Source organism: Rhinolophus sinicus, linkage group LG13 (assembly GCF_036562045.2).
Source record: "Rhinolophus sinicus isolate RSC01 linkage group LG13, ASM3656204v1, whole genome shotgun sequence".
NCBI classification, from domain to species: Eukaryota; Metazoa; Chordata; class Mammalia; order Chiroptera; family Rhinolophidae; genus Rhinolophus; species Rhinolophus sinicus.
In genome coordinates, this window is record NC_133762.1 from 15,743,882 (window position 1) to 15,759,889 (window position 16,008).

The 16,008-nt window shown below is 59.1% G+C and overlaps 1 protein-coding gene across 4 annotated transcripts in view; it reads right to left on the bottom strand.

Moving 5' to 3' along the window:
• The window catches only part of ACSBG1 (acyl-CoA synthetase bubblegum family member 1), a 33,480-nt gene that overhangs the window by 13,768 nt on the left and 3,704 nt on the right, over positions 1-16,008 (bottom strand). For 2 of the 4 annotated variants that reach the window (XM_074317451.1, XM_074317452.1), the window contains exons 3-4: positions 8,761-8,859; positions 7,803-7,903 (exon numbers count right to left, since the gene is read on the bottom strand). In XM_074317451.1, the coding sequence (XP_074173552.1) occupies positions 7,803-7,903; positions 8,761-8,859 (200 nt within the window). Of the gene's footprint in view, positions 1-7,802; positions 7,904-8,760; positions 8,860-11,805; positions 11,975-12,521; positions 12,606-16,008 lie in introns of those variants that run through there. The other 2 variants (XM_074317453.1, XM_019751201.2) reach the window with 2 other exon arrangements.

A 16,008-nucleotide genomic window follows, 5' to 3' on the forward strand; every position in this document is an offset into this window, starting at 1 on the left:
TTGCAAAGGAGGCTTGGACAGGAGGTGTGGAGCCTTTTGTCCATGGGGCCTCCTCTCCCTGTGGACAGAGTGGGCATTCTGAGATGACCTGTGGGTGGGAGGCAGGATAACAGGGGCTGCTCTGCCTCCTGCTGGCCGGACCCACGCTGACAGGGAGAGGTCCCACCTTGTCAGATGTCTGCCTTGAGGTGGCACCAACAGGGTGCCCTGTGACAGTGGGCAGACGGACTAGATGACCGTGTCCCTCCCCTCTGACACTCTTATGTGGCATGTGGACTCTGAGGTTAGCAGAAAGAGGTAAAGGTCCTGGGGCTGGGATAGGTGAGCCTGTTCTTTGTCCTGTGGAGGCCAGGGGTGGGGGACGAGGGACACAAACAGGAGAAGGGCATCTACGAGCAGGGGCACGCCAGCTTGTGGGAATGCAGGCGAGGCAAACCCGTCTGCTCCTCCCCTCCCCCCGTGCGACCTTGGCAGGGCCTCGTCCCAGCTCCACGGAGTCATCTCAAGTGCGAGGGGCTGGGAGGTGTGCAGACACTGGAGCCCTTGCACAGTGGTGGTGGGCACGTAACATGGTAAGACTGGAAGACACTTTAGCAATTTCTTAAAAAGTTCGACATAATACCGTACAGCCCGGCCAAGAGAAATGATAGCACACGTCCCACAACGACCTGTCCGTGACACTGCACAGCAGCTGGCCTATCACTGCCCAGAAGTGGAACCCGCCCAAAGCCCATCAGCTGGGGATGAGGAGGAACGGCAGGCCATGCGCCCACACATGCAATTGTCACTCAGCTCGGAGGAGGAGGAAAGCGCCGACACAGGCTCCACCGTGAAACTCAGAAGCACGCTCAGCGACAGACGCCAAAGCAAAGGGCCACATACTGTCTGGCTCCGTGTCGGTGAAGTGTCCAGAGCGACACAAAGCAGACTCGGGGTGGGCTGGGGTGGAAACGGGGCACAAACGGCACGCAGGACCTTCTGGGGGTGATGGACGTGTGCTAACACTGGTTGCGGTGACGTCTGTGCAACTGTAAACTTGCTAAAAATCATCGCACCATACCCTTCACGTGGGCAAAGCTGATGGCATCTGAGTTATACCTCAACATACAAGTGCTTAAAGAAACGGGAGGAGGCGCGCTGAGCTCCCACACTGTCGAAGGTTCCGTGACATGACGGCTGGCGGCCCAAGCCTGGCACAGGTTCCTCTGGGCCCTTTGGGCCAGAACAGGAGCCTTTCTCTGTTGTCACCACAGGCTCCTGTTCACCGAGATCACAGGTTGCCAAGATCAGAGGTAATTACGTTCTATGACCCGTTACTAAAGCTTTTCTCAGTCAAAAGTTTTAACTTCAACACTGACAATCTTTTTTTTTTTAATCACAAAACAGTACCTACTTGTTCTAAGAAATCCCAAGCACTTTAGAAGTACGTGATAAAATATAGTGATAGGCCCTCCTGAATCTGAATCCTATGTCTCCAGGTCACCACGCTGACACTGGTGTGTGGGCATCACGCTGATACAAATGCAGCTACAGGGAGTTTTATTTTGCTGCTGTTGCTTTTTATCCAAAGGGGGAAAAAGGGATCACATTTCTATTGCATTAATGGAGGCTCGCAACCCAAGTGCCCATGGGGGCCAGGTGGGTCACGTATCCTCATCATATGAATAATGTACAACAATGAATAATGAATGAGTAAAGGACCCAGTACGTGCACGGAAGCCCAGCAGACAGGCTTCATTCCCACAAGGAGACGCATCCCCTCCCGTTTTCCTCTGGACGTGCTGCTCCTGCAGTCCCCCATTTGCTTCTCTGCCTCTATACGACAAGGATAAGCCACCATCAAGGGGGGGCAATAAATGTCCCCGCCCCAGGCAGGCAACAGGGAGGTGAGGGCTGTGGAGCTGGGAAAGCACACACCTTGTCTAGGGTACGGCCACGGCCCCAAGATTTGGTGCCGTCAGAACAGAAACCAAGAGGGGCCTGAAATGTGAGTGTTCATGTGTAATTCCCTGATTTTTCATTGTTAGCTCACACTTACAAAAAAATATTATGTGGACCTAATCAAACAGTCATTAGCCAAACCATCCATCTTTAACTGGTGTGACGTTAACGTCTCTCCTCTATGTGGGAGTGTGAGAGCGTGTGTGTGTGTGTATGTGTGTGTTTAACTGTGTGTGAGAATGAGTGTGTTTGAGAGCGAGTGTGTGTGAGAGCGAGTGTGTGTGAGTATATGTATGTGTGTGTGTGTGTGAGAGCGTGTGCATGCGTGTGTGTGGCTGCATAATAAATACCCCACTGTTTGGTCACAGCATAATTTACTCTGACACTTTCCCTTTGGAAGACACTCAGATGATTCCAACTTTCATCCCTTGTCCCAGCTTTTCCAAAGCATAGATCTCAGAAGAAAAAGTCATTCCCGGTTTTGCAGGACATTTTAGAGAGTTCCTCCGCCTACTTTCCTCCCTCCCATTACCAACTCCCACCAGGCTGGAGGCCCTGGAAGCCAGGAGCAGAGGTTCCCTGGGTCCTGAGTGCCAAGTGTGGCCCAGAGCAGAGGTCAGGGGCCTGCGGGAAGGATGAGTCAGGCTGTCCCATCCCAACCCCAGGAGGGCTGCCCCCAAGGACCGTGCTGAGGGGACCCAGGCCTTCGCCTCCCGCCATCCTTCCCCAGGTGGCTTGATGAAGTGGGGCGCACAGTGGCCCCCACACAGAGAGGGACAGGCCCACACAGGAGAGTTCTACCCAAGCGGGCCAGGCCAGGCCAGGCTCAACCTCACCCCGCTGCCCGAGGGCCCCAGGGAGCCCTGGCGAGGGCTGCCCTGCTCAGTGTCCTTCTGGCCTGAGCCACCACAGCTCAGCGGCCTCAGCTTCTGGTGCCAGCGGCTGAGCCCACTCCAGGCCGTGGGAGCTGGAAGAAGGGACGTGGGCTGGGGGCTTTCCCAAGGCCCGGTGCGCACTTTCTGCCCCTCACCGTCCCCTCCTTCTCTCTCTCATGTTGCCAGCGGTCTTGGCCTGACCTTGGCCTGTGTCTTATCAATGGCCCATTATGCTGGGGTACCCGGGCAGGCAGGGCGCTGTGTTCTCTGGGGCTCTGGAATAAAGGCGCCTAACCAGCAGAGGAAGTCACTCTCAATTAGCTGGCGAGCAGCGACAGGAGAAGCCCCAGGCGCTTGCTGCGGGAAACAAGCTGTGGGAATGGTCCAGCCCAGCTCATTACACAGGAGCAGCAGACACTGGCCCTGGGTAAAGGTGGCTTTCAGGCCTGGGACAGACATCTCCAAGAATGCTCCCTCAGGGCACCGGACCCCTGCTGCAAAGGCCAGTCTGGGCCTAGAGCCAGGAGGGTCCCTCTCCTTACAGGGCCCTCGGCTGCGGGCCCCAGGCCGGGCACTCCTGGGCATGTGTGCGAGGACGAGGCCACGGGGGCCTCAGCACACGAGAGACGATGACAGGCTGCCGGGGCCAGGACAGTCTGTCCACTTGGCAAAGTGGCACCGAACGGACCAGCTGAAAGGCAGGTGATTCTGGCCCCTGGGCCTGAGGCTTCCTGGCATTCCAGGGGAGAGAGCCCCTCCAGCTGCGGGCCACTCACCAGCCTTCTCACCCGAGGCTCAGGAGCTCTGAGTTCTGGACAATATGCAGGGTAACCCTGGGCCGACCCGTCTTCCCTGGTCCTCAGTTTTCCCATTTGAATTCAACTGGGATGGACGAGATGGTCTCCACGAGCCCCTGCCAGGTCACTGTTTTAGCTTTTTGTCCAGGCCTGAGCACTAGGGTGGGCAACTGAGTGGGCTCTACCCGCCCCTGTGGACCCCACACTGGGGCTCCACCTGCGGGAGGGCACAGAGATGTGGGAGGGCAGGTAAGCATCCCAGCCTGGAGCGCGAGGGTCGTGGTGCTCCAGACCTGTCCTTAACAGGCAGGGGACAGCCGCAGGGGACCCCGCAAAGTCCGCAGAACATCCAGGGTCTGCCTTGGCCACTGTGGCCTCTGCCCGAGACCCAGTGATGCCTGCAGTCACCACCTGCCTGGATGGGGTGCCCTTCCCCCAGGAAGCCCGAGACTCCGCTGAGCTCTGCTTCCTGCTGCCTGCACTTCCTCAGGCCCCCGCCCTGGGCTGCACCCCAGCTGCCAGAGGCGTTCCTACGTCACTCTGGGCATGAATCCAGCCTCCTGACCCTTCCCTTGGGGTCAGCATCTTGGGACACACATGGGCAACCCTGGGCCTGGAAAAGCACCTGATACACACTTGTGACTTGACAGAACTGGGCATTTCCATGAGAAAAGGTTTGTGCGAGGATCCCCAGAGGCTCCACTGTTTGGGTTGGTGGGGCCTGGATGACCACCTTTCTCAGAAGCGGAGTCATCTATACTGATTTCCTCTGGCTGCTGGGAAGGCTTTCCTACCTTCACCCATCCCCACTCTCCCCCGAGGCTCAAGTGACAGTGGCCCTCTGCCTCCCCGAGGACAACGGGAGTATCCGAGATCCGTTTCCTTCAGCCAAACATCATCCATGTCCTTGAAGGGTAGGAGTCGGGGAGAGGCAGGCCCGGTGCATCCCTTACCCTCACTGGGCTGGAGACCAAGCTGGGCTGAGCTCCCAGCCTCCCAACCTGCAGCTCTAAAGCAACCAGGGGGTGTGGGAGTTTCCTAGAAAAGTGGGGGTGCAGAAAGATCCTGGCAAGACCTTCACCAACCGCATCCCCCACAGCTGCTCTCCCTGGGTCCCCTCCCCTCCCCTGCTCCAGCTGGAGTTCATGCTCAGCCTAGAAAGGTCTGAGCAGCCAGAACCACCTCAAGGCTGCCTTTATGTGGAGGTCAGATTCTGGCAGCTCTGTGGCCCAACCCAGGAGGACTGTCCCCGGGGCTGCAGCCATCTGGGGGGCCAGACCTCAAGGACCCTCAAGCTTCTTGGGAACTCAGGGAGACCTAGGTGAATTCTGCTTCCTGAATGCAAGCCTCCAGGAGCTCCCCAGGGGGGCTGCTGGCTCAGCAGTCAGGAGGCAGGGCCTGGAGGGAAACCCACTGTGCAGTTAAAAGTTCCCCCTCGTACTAGCTGTGTGTCTCTCAGAAAAGCACTGAAGTCCTCTGAGCTCGGTTTCCCCAGTCAAATGAGAACACTGAAAGTGCCACCCCACTGCTGCTACAAAGGGAAGACGAAGGAACGCGAGTCAGCCCCTAGCACAGAGCCTGGCACACGGGAAACACTCTTGTTATGAAGGGGAAGGAGGACGGAACCCCTCTCACAACCCCCAAACCCCCACCAACAGTTCCCTTTCCGCACTCCTATGGAAAGCGCTCTGTGAAAGGGCAGCTTCAAGACCCTGCCCCGTGCGGCCGCTCCAGGCTCACCCCCACACAGCCTGCAGCCAGAGGCCCCTGGAGGTAACGACTCTGAGCGGGGGGCAGGGGGCACAGGCGGGCACTCAGTCCGTGTTCAGTCTGGGTCTCACACAAGACGCTCCCCAGAGACCCCTTCTTCCCCCAGGAACACCAGAGGCTGCGTGAGGGAGGGTCTGGGTCAAGTGCAGCCACATGCCAGGCCTGTGGGAGCCATGAGGCTACTTGGCACTGCCCTGGGCAGTGCCTGGGGTCCCTGCTCTGGGGGCCTGCTGACAGCAATGGTGCCAAGAAGCCCCCCTGGCCCTCCCAGACTGTCCCTGCCCCCTCATCACCAGCCCTAGACGCTGCACTCTCAGGGGCAGACCACTGAGCTGAGACCAGGCCCAGAAGCGGGCTCCCGGGTCTCAGGCTAGCTAGGGTCTCCCTCACCAGGAAGCCTACCCTGACTGCCCAGCCCCCAGGCAGCAGGCCTGCCTTCCTCCCTCCGCCTCTGTGCACCCCTCACTCAGCCTGTCTTCCCTCCGACGGGGAGTTCTCTGAGGGCAGGAGCTTGTCCGCGTCAGTGTCCCAGCAGCCCGGCTCTGCAGAGGACGGAGGGTTTACGTGCACACCCGGCAGGCTGTCCCCAAAGGCCTGCCTGACCTCCCCTGCAGACACCCTCCCGCTCCTACCCCTGCACTGAATGCAGTGCCGCTGCCCCCGCCTGGTCCCATTCTGGCCCGATTGGACCTGCTCAAGGATTCTCTACCCACTTGTTTAAAACCTGCCTCTTCCATAGGCCCCTCTGCTGCAGGGGGCCAGGTGAAGCCTTCAGACTAAGCAACGGAAGCCACCGGGCTGGGATCACCTGCCCCTCCCTGGGGACACCAGATGCTCTTCTGGGGTTCAGGGGTCACTAGAAACACTTTCCCCATGCTGGCTCCCTCCCTGCCCCTCAAGTTGCCCCCACCCAGGCCAGGACTCCGAGTACCACAGACGCCCATGCAGACGGACGGCCACTCTGCTGCAGAGGATTCCTGTGACCTTAGGGGACGAAGCCCGCAAGCTGATGGACTTGCCAAAGGTGACCTAGCAACAGAGCAAGTCCTGCGGTGCCAGGGTTCCAGGAAGGGGAACGTGGGAGGCCCCTCCTGGCCTCTCAGGGCCTTTCAAACCCTGCCCCTCAGAAACCGGTTGGTCCTGTCCTCAGCCCAGCTCCTTCTTTATCTCTGGGGAGGGGCAGGAGAGACAGTGTCCACTCCTGAAAGTGCACCCCCCACCCTTTAGGCCAGATCCCTGCCAAGGCCACCCTGAGACCCTCAGCTTGTCTGAGGGCGGTGGCAAGCCCCGCCAGGGTGAGGGGTTGGCAGCTGGTCTCCAGGAAGCCAGGTGGCCTGGGGAGCAGGGCACCCGGAGCCCTGGGCGGGTGTCTCCCCTCCTGTGCCTTTTCACGCCCAGCTTCCTCATGGACAATGGGCAGGCCGACGTGTGCCTGGCTCCCGCCCTGCACACTGTGACCAGGCTGTGACAAAGCTCACAGGTGCTGACTCTGTCCCTGCCCTCACACCAGGCTGCCCTCTGACCAGCAGAGCCAGTTCAGGGCACTGTGAGGCAGAGGGAGGAAGCCTCAGAGCGAGGCCCCAGGCCTCTGTGCCCGCGTCCTGTCCCTGGTTCGGCCTCATCGTACGCCATCGGAGGCCCTCGGAACCGGCCTCCCAGCTGCTCCCACTCCCCAAAGAACCCCGTGTAGCCCCGAGGAAGGTGCCAGGTCGCCAAACTCAGGACCTTCTACCAGCTACACGACCAGTTCAAGCACGACCACCAGTCAGTCACTCCCACAAGTGGGGGCAGCGTAGGGTCCCTGCCCAGCTGCTCTGAGGAGCCCGAGAACCGGCAGCTGGGGAAGCTCCTCATCCCCGAGAGGTCACACAGGCCAGCGAACGACAGCAACCACGTTCTGTCCCAAGGACAGCACGGCACCTACTGTGTCCACTTTTCTAAACTTCTGCCGTTGCTACAATATTATACAGCCAATAAAAATGAACAAAACTGTCTCGTTATTGTCGTTTCCGTGACTCCTCAGGGTAAGTAACAACTCTGCCTCCCTTGAGGTACAATCATTTGATGGTGAAGGTCATGAAGAGAGCATGTGACTGTTCAGGCCTCCAAAACAAACTGCCAGCCGTTGCAGGCCTGCCCCTTGTCCCAGGACAGCAGGTGGCAATGCTGAGGCCTTCCCGTCCCTCAGCGTCCCCACCCCGAGCTGAAAGCTGAGGCCCCAGCTGCCCCCTATCTCTGGCCTCTCTCCCTCTCCAGCTTCCTGAAGAAGAAACCTTCCCCCCACTACCTTCCCTCACGCTTGGCCCTAATGGCGGTCATGATGGAAGGGGCGTGGTGAGGTCCCCGGGGCCTGGAGATCAGCAGGGTTCCACCTGCCCCATCCCCCAAGTTCTGTCCTGTGGCTCCCCAGCTGACTCACCTGCAGAATTTGGCTGGGCATCCTTTGCCTTCTCTGGGGACGACAGGGCGAGCACATGGCCTGGGGACTCTTTGGAGAGTGTGTGTCCATCAGTCAGGGAGCTGGTGGGAGAGGCAACAATTGTGAGAACACGGCACACAGGCATCTCAGCCCGGGGCTGGCCCTGGCACCTGGGCCTCCCGCCAGGGTCAGGGGACCAGACCTCGGTCCTTGCAGCATTAACCCCACCCCACCCACCGCTCCCTACAGGTTCTGAGGGCTCAGGAGAAAGAGAAACCAGGCTGTGCTCTGCTCTACTTTGCTGTGACTCTGGGCAAGCGCATGCTTCTCTCAGGGCTCAGTGCCCCCATCCGGAAAGGAAAATTGGGGTCCAGCCCTGGAGGACACCACTCTGTGGAGTGCAGGCTTTCAGGGTCGGGGGGGGGTCCCCACCCCCAGCAGTCTTCAGCTAGTGAGAGTGGTTGTGCTTAGAAACTCTTGGAGCCTGAGCACGTCCCCAGTGAGGACCTCTGCTCCCAGTGGGGCCCGTGGGTGGGCCCTGTCTAGTCACCCACGCAGGGCACAGCATGGGACCCAGGACGCCTGGGGCTCACTCCATGCGCCCTTGTGCCCGGAGCAGACCCCTGCCTCCCAGGCTTGGCGGCACTGCCCCACGGGTCTCCTCTTCCGCCATAACAGCCTGGGGGTTACTGGGCCTCCACTGTGAGCTCTGCCTCACTGCCTCTCACGGTCCTGCCTCTAGGCGGACAGGCGTGGGTTGGACACACACCTCGGGCTGCACATTACACAAGTGCAGGGCACAGCTCACCATCGCCAGCTGTGCCAACAGAGCCCACTGGAGTTGTGCAGTGTGCAACCCGTGCAGCTGCTCATGTCAGCTGAGCGCAGGACCCTGGCCCCAGGAAGTCCTGTCTGTCTGTCAGACTGGGGCCCAGTTCCCACGTAGCTGGGCCATTACCTGCTTCTCACATTCGGCCTTACTCCTTGTAGGTAGCACAGGTTCACACTAAGTTTGCGAACACACCTGGGCCCACCTGGTGGCAGTCTGCTTAAGAACCTGAGGTAAGTTTCAAAGCAAAAGACATTAGGAGGTTATGAAGGGAGGGGGATAGAGACAGGGGGTGACTGAGGGACTGAGCTAGTCCCTTCTTGAGAACTTTGTGAGCAAGCCCTGGCTGCAGGGCTGGAGCAGCCCTTCTGTTACTATGGTGACCTCTCCAGGGATGCTGCCGGAAGGACTGGAAAGATGACAGCGCTCGCCGCTGGGGCGAGGCCTACGGTGCCAGGCGGGACAAAGAGAGGCCTGAAGCCGTGGGCTTGTCCTGCTGAGCTCCGGCCGTCAGTACCACCGTTACTCTCGGGTCATCAAGCAGAAGCTGCCTCCACTTTGGAACAACAGAGACTGTAATGATACCAACAGCCCCTGAGCTACGGGCTCAGACAATCACAGGGTGAGTGAGGGGACACACACACGACTCGGCAGAGGGTCCCCGCTGCGAGCGCCCGGGGAGGACTGTGTACTTGGTGATGGCTGTGCTGTCTCGGCCTCTGTCCTCAGCTTAAAGCTGCTGGGCCTTTGACATCACCCGCTGGGCAGCGACCCCCCCAAGGAGACCAGGCCGCCATTGTCTGCAACCTGCCCCCATGTGCTTCCTCACAAACAAGTCTGGTTTTAAATCCTCGCCATCAAAAGGTCCAGGCAACATTTCTCCACCTCATAACATTTGTGTACACTGGTTCTGATCTTAAAACAGCTAAACAAAGACTAAATGAAAAGAAAGGCAGCTAAGGAAGCTGAGGCCAAGCGTCCCCACCACGATCAGGACTTGTGTTTACGGGGAGGAGAGGCTGTTGGCAGCACCTTCTCCCTGTGGGGACCTCCCTGTGGGGGACCACGGCAGCAGCAAGCCTCCTGTGGCTCAGACACCGCTGCTGTCCACTTCCCCGTCTCTCCTTTCCTCCCTCGATGACAGGCGGGCTCTGGCCCCCTGCCTGCACCTGGTGTGACAGGACCACTCACTTAACCTTGTGGACGGCCCACGGAGGGGCTTGTCCAACCCTCTACGGCCTGTGCCTGAAGAATATTGGATGTCCGGTTAAGAGAAGGTCAAAACCTAATTTTCCAGATGAGTGAAGCATAGCCTTCCCCTTGCTAGGACCTTGGAGATTGCGTCCCTGTAAGGGACTGTCAGCCTTGCTCATCACCTGACACAGAATTCACCAAACCTCCCTGTAGCTTTCCCTGCTCACTCAGGGTCATAACTCGTAACAGACCTTACTGAGCCAACAGACCTTACTGTCCGGGCTCGTAACACCAAGTGAGCCAATTCGCATCACGTCTCGGGCCGTCCGCCCCTCCCCAACCTAGCTGCTGCTGCTGGGGCGGCTTTACAGTTTTTAAAGCCTCTCTTGCACTACGCGGGGTCACTTCTTGCCATGCCAGTGTGCTGGCCTCCAGCAACACATCTCCCTCCTACTTTGCAGGTTCTTTGTAGCAAACTAGGAATTAGATAACCAAGCTTGCTAGAATTGTAGGTTAAAGGGGAGAAGATGGCTTCCGCAGTGCAATTTACAATGTTTTCCTCAAAGAAAACGTGTGATTTGGGGTGCAGTCCCTGTGGTTTTGAGTCCTCAAGAGTATTGGGGCCGTTCTGATTCTTGCTGCTGTCCCGGAAGGCACACGTGGCCGACAGATTGTCCTGACAGCTGGGGTACGACTACTGTCACTGATCACACGAGCCTGTCAGAGCTGAGGAACTCTGTATCCCTGGCCCTGTGGAGAATTAGGCTCCTCCTGGAGCACCGTCCCCCAGAGGCTGGCTGCAGCCCCGGGGCAGGAGCTGCTCATGTCACAATGACAGCCAGGGTGGGAGGATGACCCCAAGAGGCTGATTTGCCTCCAGTCTGCTTCCGAAAAGGATCCCCTTGCTGAGGACGGCCTGTCCTCGCCCCCGGCTACCCCCACACACACGAGAAGCACCTTGTCTTACTTACCCTCTGTCCACAGAAACCAAAACTTCTCTAGCACCTGCCCAGTAGCACGGGGAACAGGGGAACACTCGAAAGGCATGTTTGAGCAAATACATGGTGAGGTGTGTGGGAGGCAGGAGTCTGGGAGAGCCTGCACTCCCCTTTCTCTTAACTGTTTCTGGTCCACGGTCTCCTTTCTCCAACTGTCTTGCCAGAGGAGCTGATGGGAACCGTTTGAACACAGAGCCTGCCAACTGCCAAGCCTCCTGCAGCTCCTCCTTCAGGAAGCCCCCCGGATTACTCCCAACACTCTCTCACTCTCGTGGCCCTCGGACTCTCAGGCTTTGCCTTTAAAGGGTACAAGTGGCTTGGCGAGCTCCTCAAGAGCAGGGTCACGCCTCAGTCAGCTCTGTCCTCTGGTCCCAAGTCCTCGCTGCGGTGCAGTGGACCTCCGTGCACACTGGTTGGAGCTAATCCTGCTCAAGTTGTCACTGTGCAGACACATAAATTGAGGGGAGCCCTGTTTCTCCATGTGAACCTCTCATGGATGGGGAACCATCTCCGATTTATTTCTGTCGCCCTTTCTTCCCATTCAGCCCTCAGCAGCCATGCCACTGCTCTGTGTGCTTTCTTGAAACAACATAGCATTGAGGTTCACCAGAGTCGGCCTGCCTGGGCTCAACTGGCTTTACCAGCTGTGTGACAGTGGTACAGCTGTGTGACACTGTACCTCTCGGGCCAGTTTTCTGCCTAAATCCTGTGGCTATCATGAGGATGATGTGATACGTGAAAAATGCTCAGTGCATAGTCAGCTCTCATCATTATTACTGGTGGACCCTCATGGATACTTTGGGGAGTAAGGAGAAGAAAATTCTGGAACCTGGGACACTGGTAAGATTAGGAGGGTGACTGAGTGGGGTGAAAAGCCCCAAACCCAAGTCTGGGGGTCCCGGTGCCACGCCAGGCCCAGGTGTACCCCTGAGAGTCAGCAAGGGGTCAGGGAGGGGAGAGGAGGGGGACCCTGGTTCCTTACACGGTCCTCAGGATGGAGCTGGCAGACCTGAGCAGGAGTACCTCCGGCATGGTCCCCGAGGGGTGGCCACACCCCGCGAGCTACCCCGGGACAGGGCCTCAGAGAACGTGTCCCGGAGTCACCAGGGAGCGTTGTCAGCCTCAGAGGGACCCCGCACCACCAAACCGCCCTGCAAGAGACAGCATGAGTCAGAGCGCGCGGCTGGGTGAGGGGGCAGTCGCCCTGCTCCCTGGCCGTGACTCACTGGGCTGGCACCTGGCTGAGCCCACAAGGCCTCCCAGGAGGTGGCTGCCTTCGGGCTCGGGGCTCTAGTCCCCGGGACACATCACCTACCAGGACTCCTGATCACCACCAGCTACCGTCCCTGCCACTGGGTCTAGTTCCTGCCTCTCTCTGCTTGACTCCCAGAATGCTGGAGAATGTTTCCACTGGAGGGTGTCGCCCAAATACCGCCCAGGTCCTGAGAACCCCGAGCAGGAGAAGCAGTGCCTCCTCCCAGCTCACGGCCACACAGGCCAGTCCCTCCAGTGGCCCCGGTTGCAATGCTCTTTCCACACTGGGCTCTCCAGGGCCCCTCACTTCTCCTTAGTCTACACGCCTGTGTCACCCCAAACATCAGCCCCAGACAGCTCTGGTGGGGTTCCTGTTCCTGGCCTGAGACCCCACAGAGGACTCACGAGGCGGTGCCAGGAAGGGCTGGCTGCCCGGGCGCTCACCTTCCCCGAGCGCTGCGGCAGGCGCTGGGCTCCGCACCCCGTGCACCTCACTCTGGCGGCGTGAGTGTGGGACCAGCCCTGCCTGCGTCCCGGCTCCCAGGTGATGAGGCAGTGGAGCTGGGCGTGCGTGGGGACACACCCAGCCTGCCTGGGGCTGCGCGAGGTGTGGCCCAGTACCTCTGACCCACCTGGCACAGGCCCCGACTGCCCACTTGCGAGACTTACATAACACGGGTGGGAGGCAGGACAGGGACCTGCCGGGGAGCAGTGAGTTGGCTGTCACCCTTGGTGACCCTGATCCTGCCCGTGGGCCCTTTCCCTGGCGCCGCCCGGGCTGCAGAGCTGGTGGGCAGGAAGCCTGCCTCTTCCTTTCCTTCTCTCAACACACCACCTGTGCAGGTGCGTCACCTGTGCTGCCCTGGCCTCCTCTCAACAGCCCGAGTGTGGGTTGAGTCGTGGTCTCGTTTTCCAGATGAGGTCACAGAGGCCCAGAGAACCTGACTTGTTCCGTGTCACACGCCCAGCCAGAGGCAGCACCTGGCATTTGAGGCCAGGTGTCCAGGACTGGCTGTGAAACCAGGACACACTGTGCGCTGGTGGACCCATTACCTGCATTAGAAAACTCAGCCGACCGCTCCATGTCACCCACGCGCCTGGAGGGCTCCTACGCCACGGTGACAAGCGTCCCTGCACCTGGCCCTCTGCCCTCCAGTGTCCCCTCCACCTCCTCCCTCATTCCAGAGACTCGCAGGTTTATGGAGTCTTCTAGAACCAGGACCCCTGCTCCCTGGAAACCCCCACCTGCGACCACACTGGCACGCCGCCCCCTCCCACCACCCGAGATCACCTTGCCATCACCTGCACGCTATGACGCCAAAGCCCCATGCTGCCTTTGCAGTGAGTGGGGGCTGGGTGAGTGACGGAATGGAGGCAGCCACATGGGGTGTTTGAGGGACATTTTAAGCCCTCATTTGATGGCCAAGGGGCAGGGCAGTGGCAGGCAGCAATGGGACAGGGTTGTTCCAAGGCCCTCCACCTGGGCAGATGGCAGACAACTGCCAGATTGCTACACCAAACTGGCAGGTCAATGCCAGTACACCAACTAGCTACACAATGCCAGTACACCAACTTCTAGAAAACTCTGCCCTTCACCAGCTTCCAGTTCCTCTGGACCTGGAAAGGACTCTTTTCCCACCAAAACTTGCCCACCGCTGCCTTGGGACACCCTGACAACTCAGGTCTGGGGTGCTGGCCTGAGCCTCCCAAGGGTTATGAGCCTCTCCGAGGACCTGCTGGGGGACCCTCACCCCCACTGGTGCCCAGATGCTCTCCTGCTGTTTCGGGTTCGTGGGGTGAACCCCATAAAGGAATGCCAACCCCTCTGTCCTAGAGAGGACACAATGGTCCCCTTCCTCCTGCTCCTGGTTTACGCTGAGCAGTGATGTTAACATGGCAGTTGGCACCGGGGTGACGTGTGTGTGTGGGATGCAGTAGCAATGACCTCACTTGAGGGTGGGCAGGAACCCTGTACTCAGATTGCTCAGCCCCTCCTGGCAGCTCGATGACCACACTGGATGCAGTTTCCAAGCTGATGAGGAGCCTGGGCAAATGGGATTATTCCAGAATCAGGAGGGCTTGGGAAATATGTAATCTTCCCTTTCCATCCCCTGGCAAAACCCACAAGCTAAGTGCCCTGGCAGAAGCCTCCTATGGTTCTCCAGATGCCACCTCCTCCAGGAAGCCCTCTGGGAGGGACAGCCGGCTCTCATGCTTCTTCCTGGCGCTGCTCTGGCTGAGTCCCTCCCAGAGCACTTAGCATTTAGAGGCTGGCTGCTGCTTTTTAAAACAGAATTGTCTACCATGCAATAAAATCTTAATTAAGTCCACGTGCCCAGGGTCGGATGACCCCTCCCTGCCCCCCGACCGTGATTATTGATTCAGGCCCTCCTCTGTGCAGACACTGCAGGGAACATGGGGACACAGGTCAGCAAAGGGAGCCTGGACCTGGCCTCGAAGGCTCAGAGACAATGGGACTGACAGTCAATAAACAAAGAAGGACTCAAGGTCACTGTGGAGCCACCAGACCCAGGCTGGGGTGGGCGGTAAAATGAAATTAAAGGGAGAAAGATAGCAAGGGGTGAAGGTCTGATTATTTTATGTGAGGCAGAGCACAAGCGTTGCAGGCAGTGGTCTGCGGGGAAGGCCGACGCAGAGCGAAATGGATCCAAGGCCCTGGTGACAGACCCAGGCTGTGGACCTGCCCCCGCCAGGGGGGCATGGCCAAGGCAGACATCTTCTGGGGACCATGGTCCCCTGGAAAGGGAGGACGGGGCCAGTCTAAGACCCAGCCCGCAGACCCACCAGAGGAGCGTATCTGGAGAAGCCACCATGGGCCCACGGCTGTGACTGAGCCCCGTTCCGAGGCCCCAAAGGCTTCCCCTTGGCTCTTGCCATGATGGGCAGGGGCAGTCTAGCCTCCCTGCTCACTTCTCACCCAGCTGGCAGCGCCCACAGTGTCCAACAACCCTGTTAAGGCAAGTCAGAAGCCCGAGTGTCTGTCATCAAGCTTCCTGGAAGGAGCAGCAGGCAGCCTGGCCGTGCCCACTACGAAGCTCTGTGGATTCCAGCCCAGGCGCTGTCCCACTGGGTGCCCTTGTGCAAGTACCTGAGCCTCAGTCTCCTCAGGTACGTCCCCGACAAAGGGCTTTCCGATTCCTATCCGTGCCTGTGATTGGGTGCCTGGGCGGGCATCCCGCTGCATTGGGCAAGGACAGGGCTGCAATCGAGGTGCTGCCAGGCTCAGGCCTGAGTGGCCGGGGTTAGACAACAGCAAGGCTGCAACAGTAACAGCTGGTGGTGCCGTGTGCACAGCGCTGACTGGACGGCGACGGCCCACACACCCACACACCCGCACCCACACCCCTACATCCCCACACCCGCACACCCGCACCCACACCCCCACCTGCACACCCGCGCACCCGCACACCCACATACTCAATCCCCCAACAGCCCAACGAGGCCCTTCCTGTCACTGTCCCCACCTTACGGATGAGGACACTGAGCCGCAGAGACATTAGCTGACTTGCCCACGGTCCTCCGTCAGCCAAGTCAGGACACAAATTCAGACCGGGGGGCTTCAGAGTTTATGCTTTTAACCAACAGGCTATACCCGATGGTCTCAGGGCTACTGGGTGATGGCGGGGGGAGCAGGGACAGCGGGGGGCATCCCATGGTCCTCTGAACCCCTACCTGCTACCCCCAACAGGCCCTTTTAGTAATAAACCCCAACAAAGCCATTTCCTCCGTTGTACAGAATGTGTAACGATATTTCTGGCTACGGGACCCAGAGGATGGTAGTCCCGTAAGATTCCAGTGGAGCTGAGAATTTTCTGTGACCTAGTGACGCTGCAGCCATCCTAACGTGGCGGCACAATGCACTGCTCGTGAGTGTGGTGACGCTGGTGCAAACACACCCACTGGGCTGCCC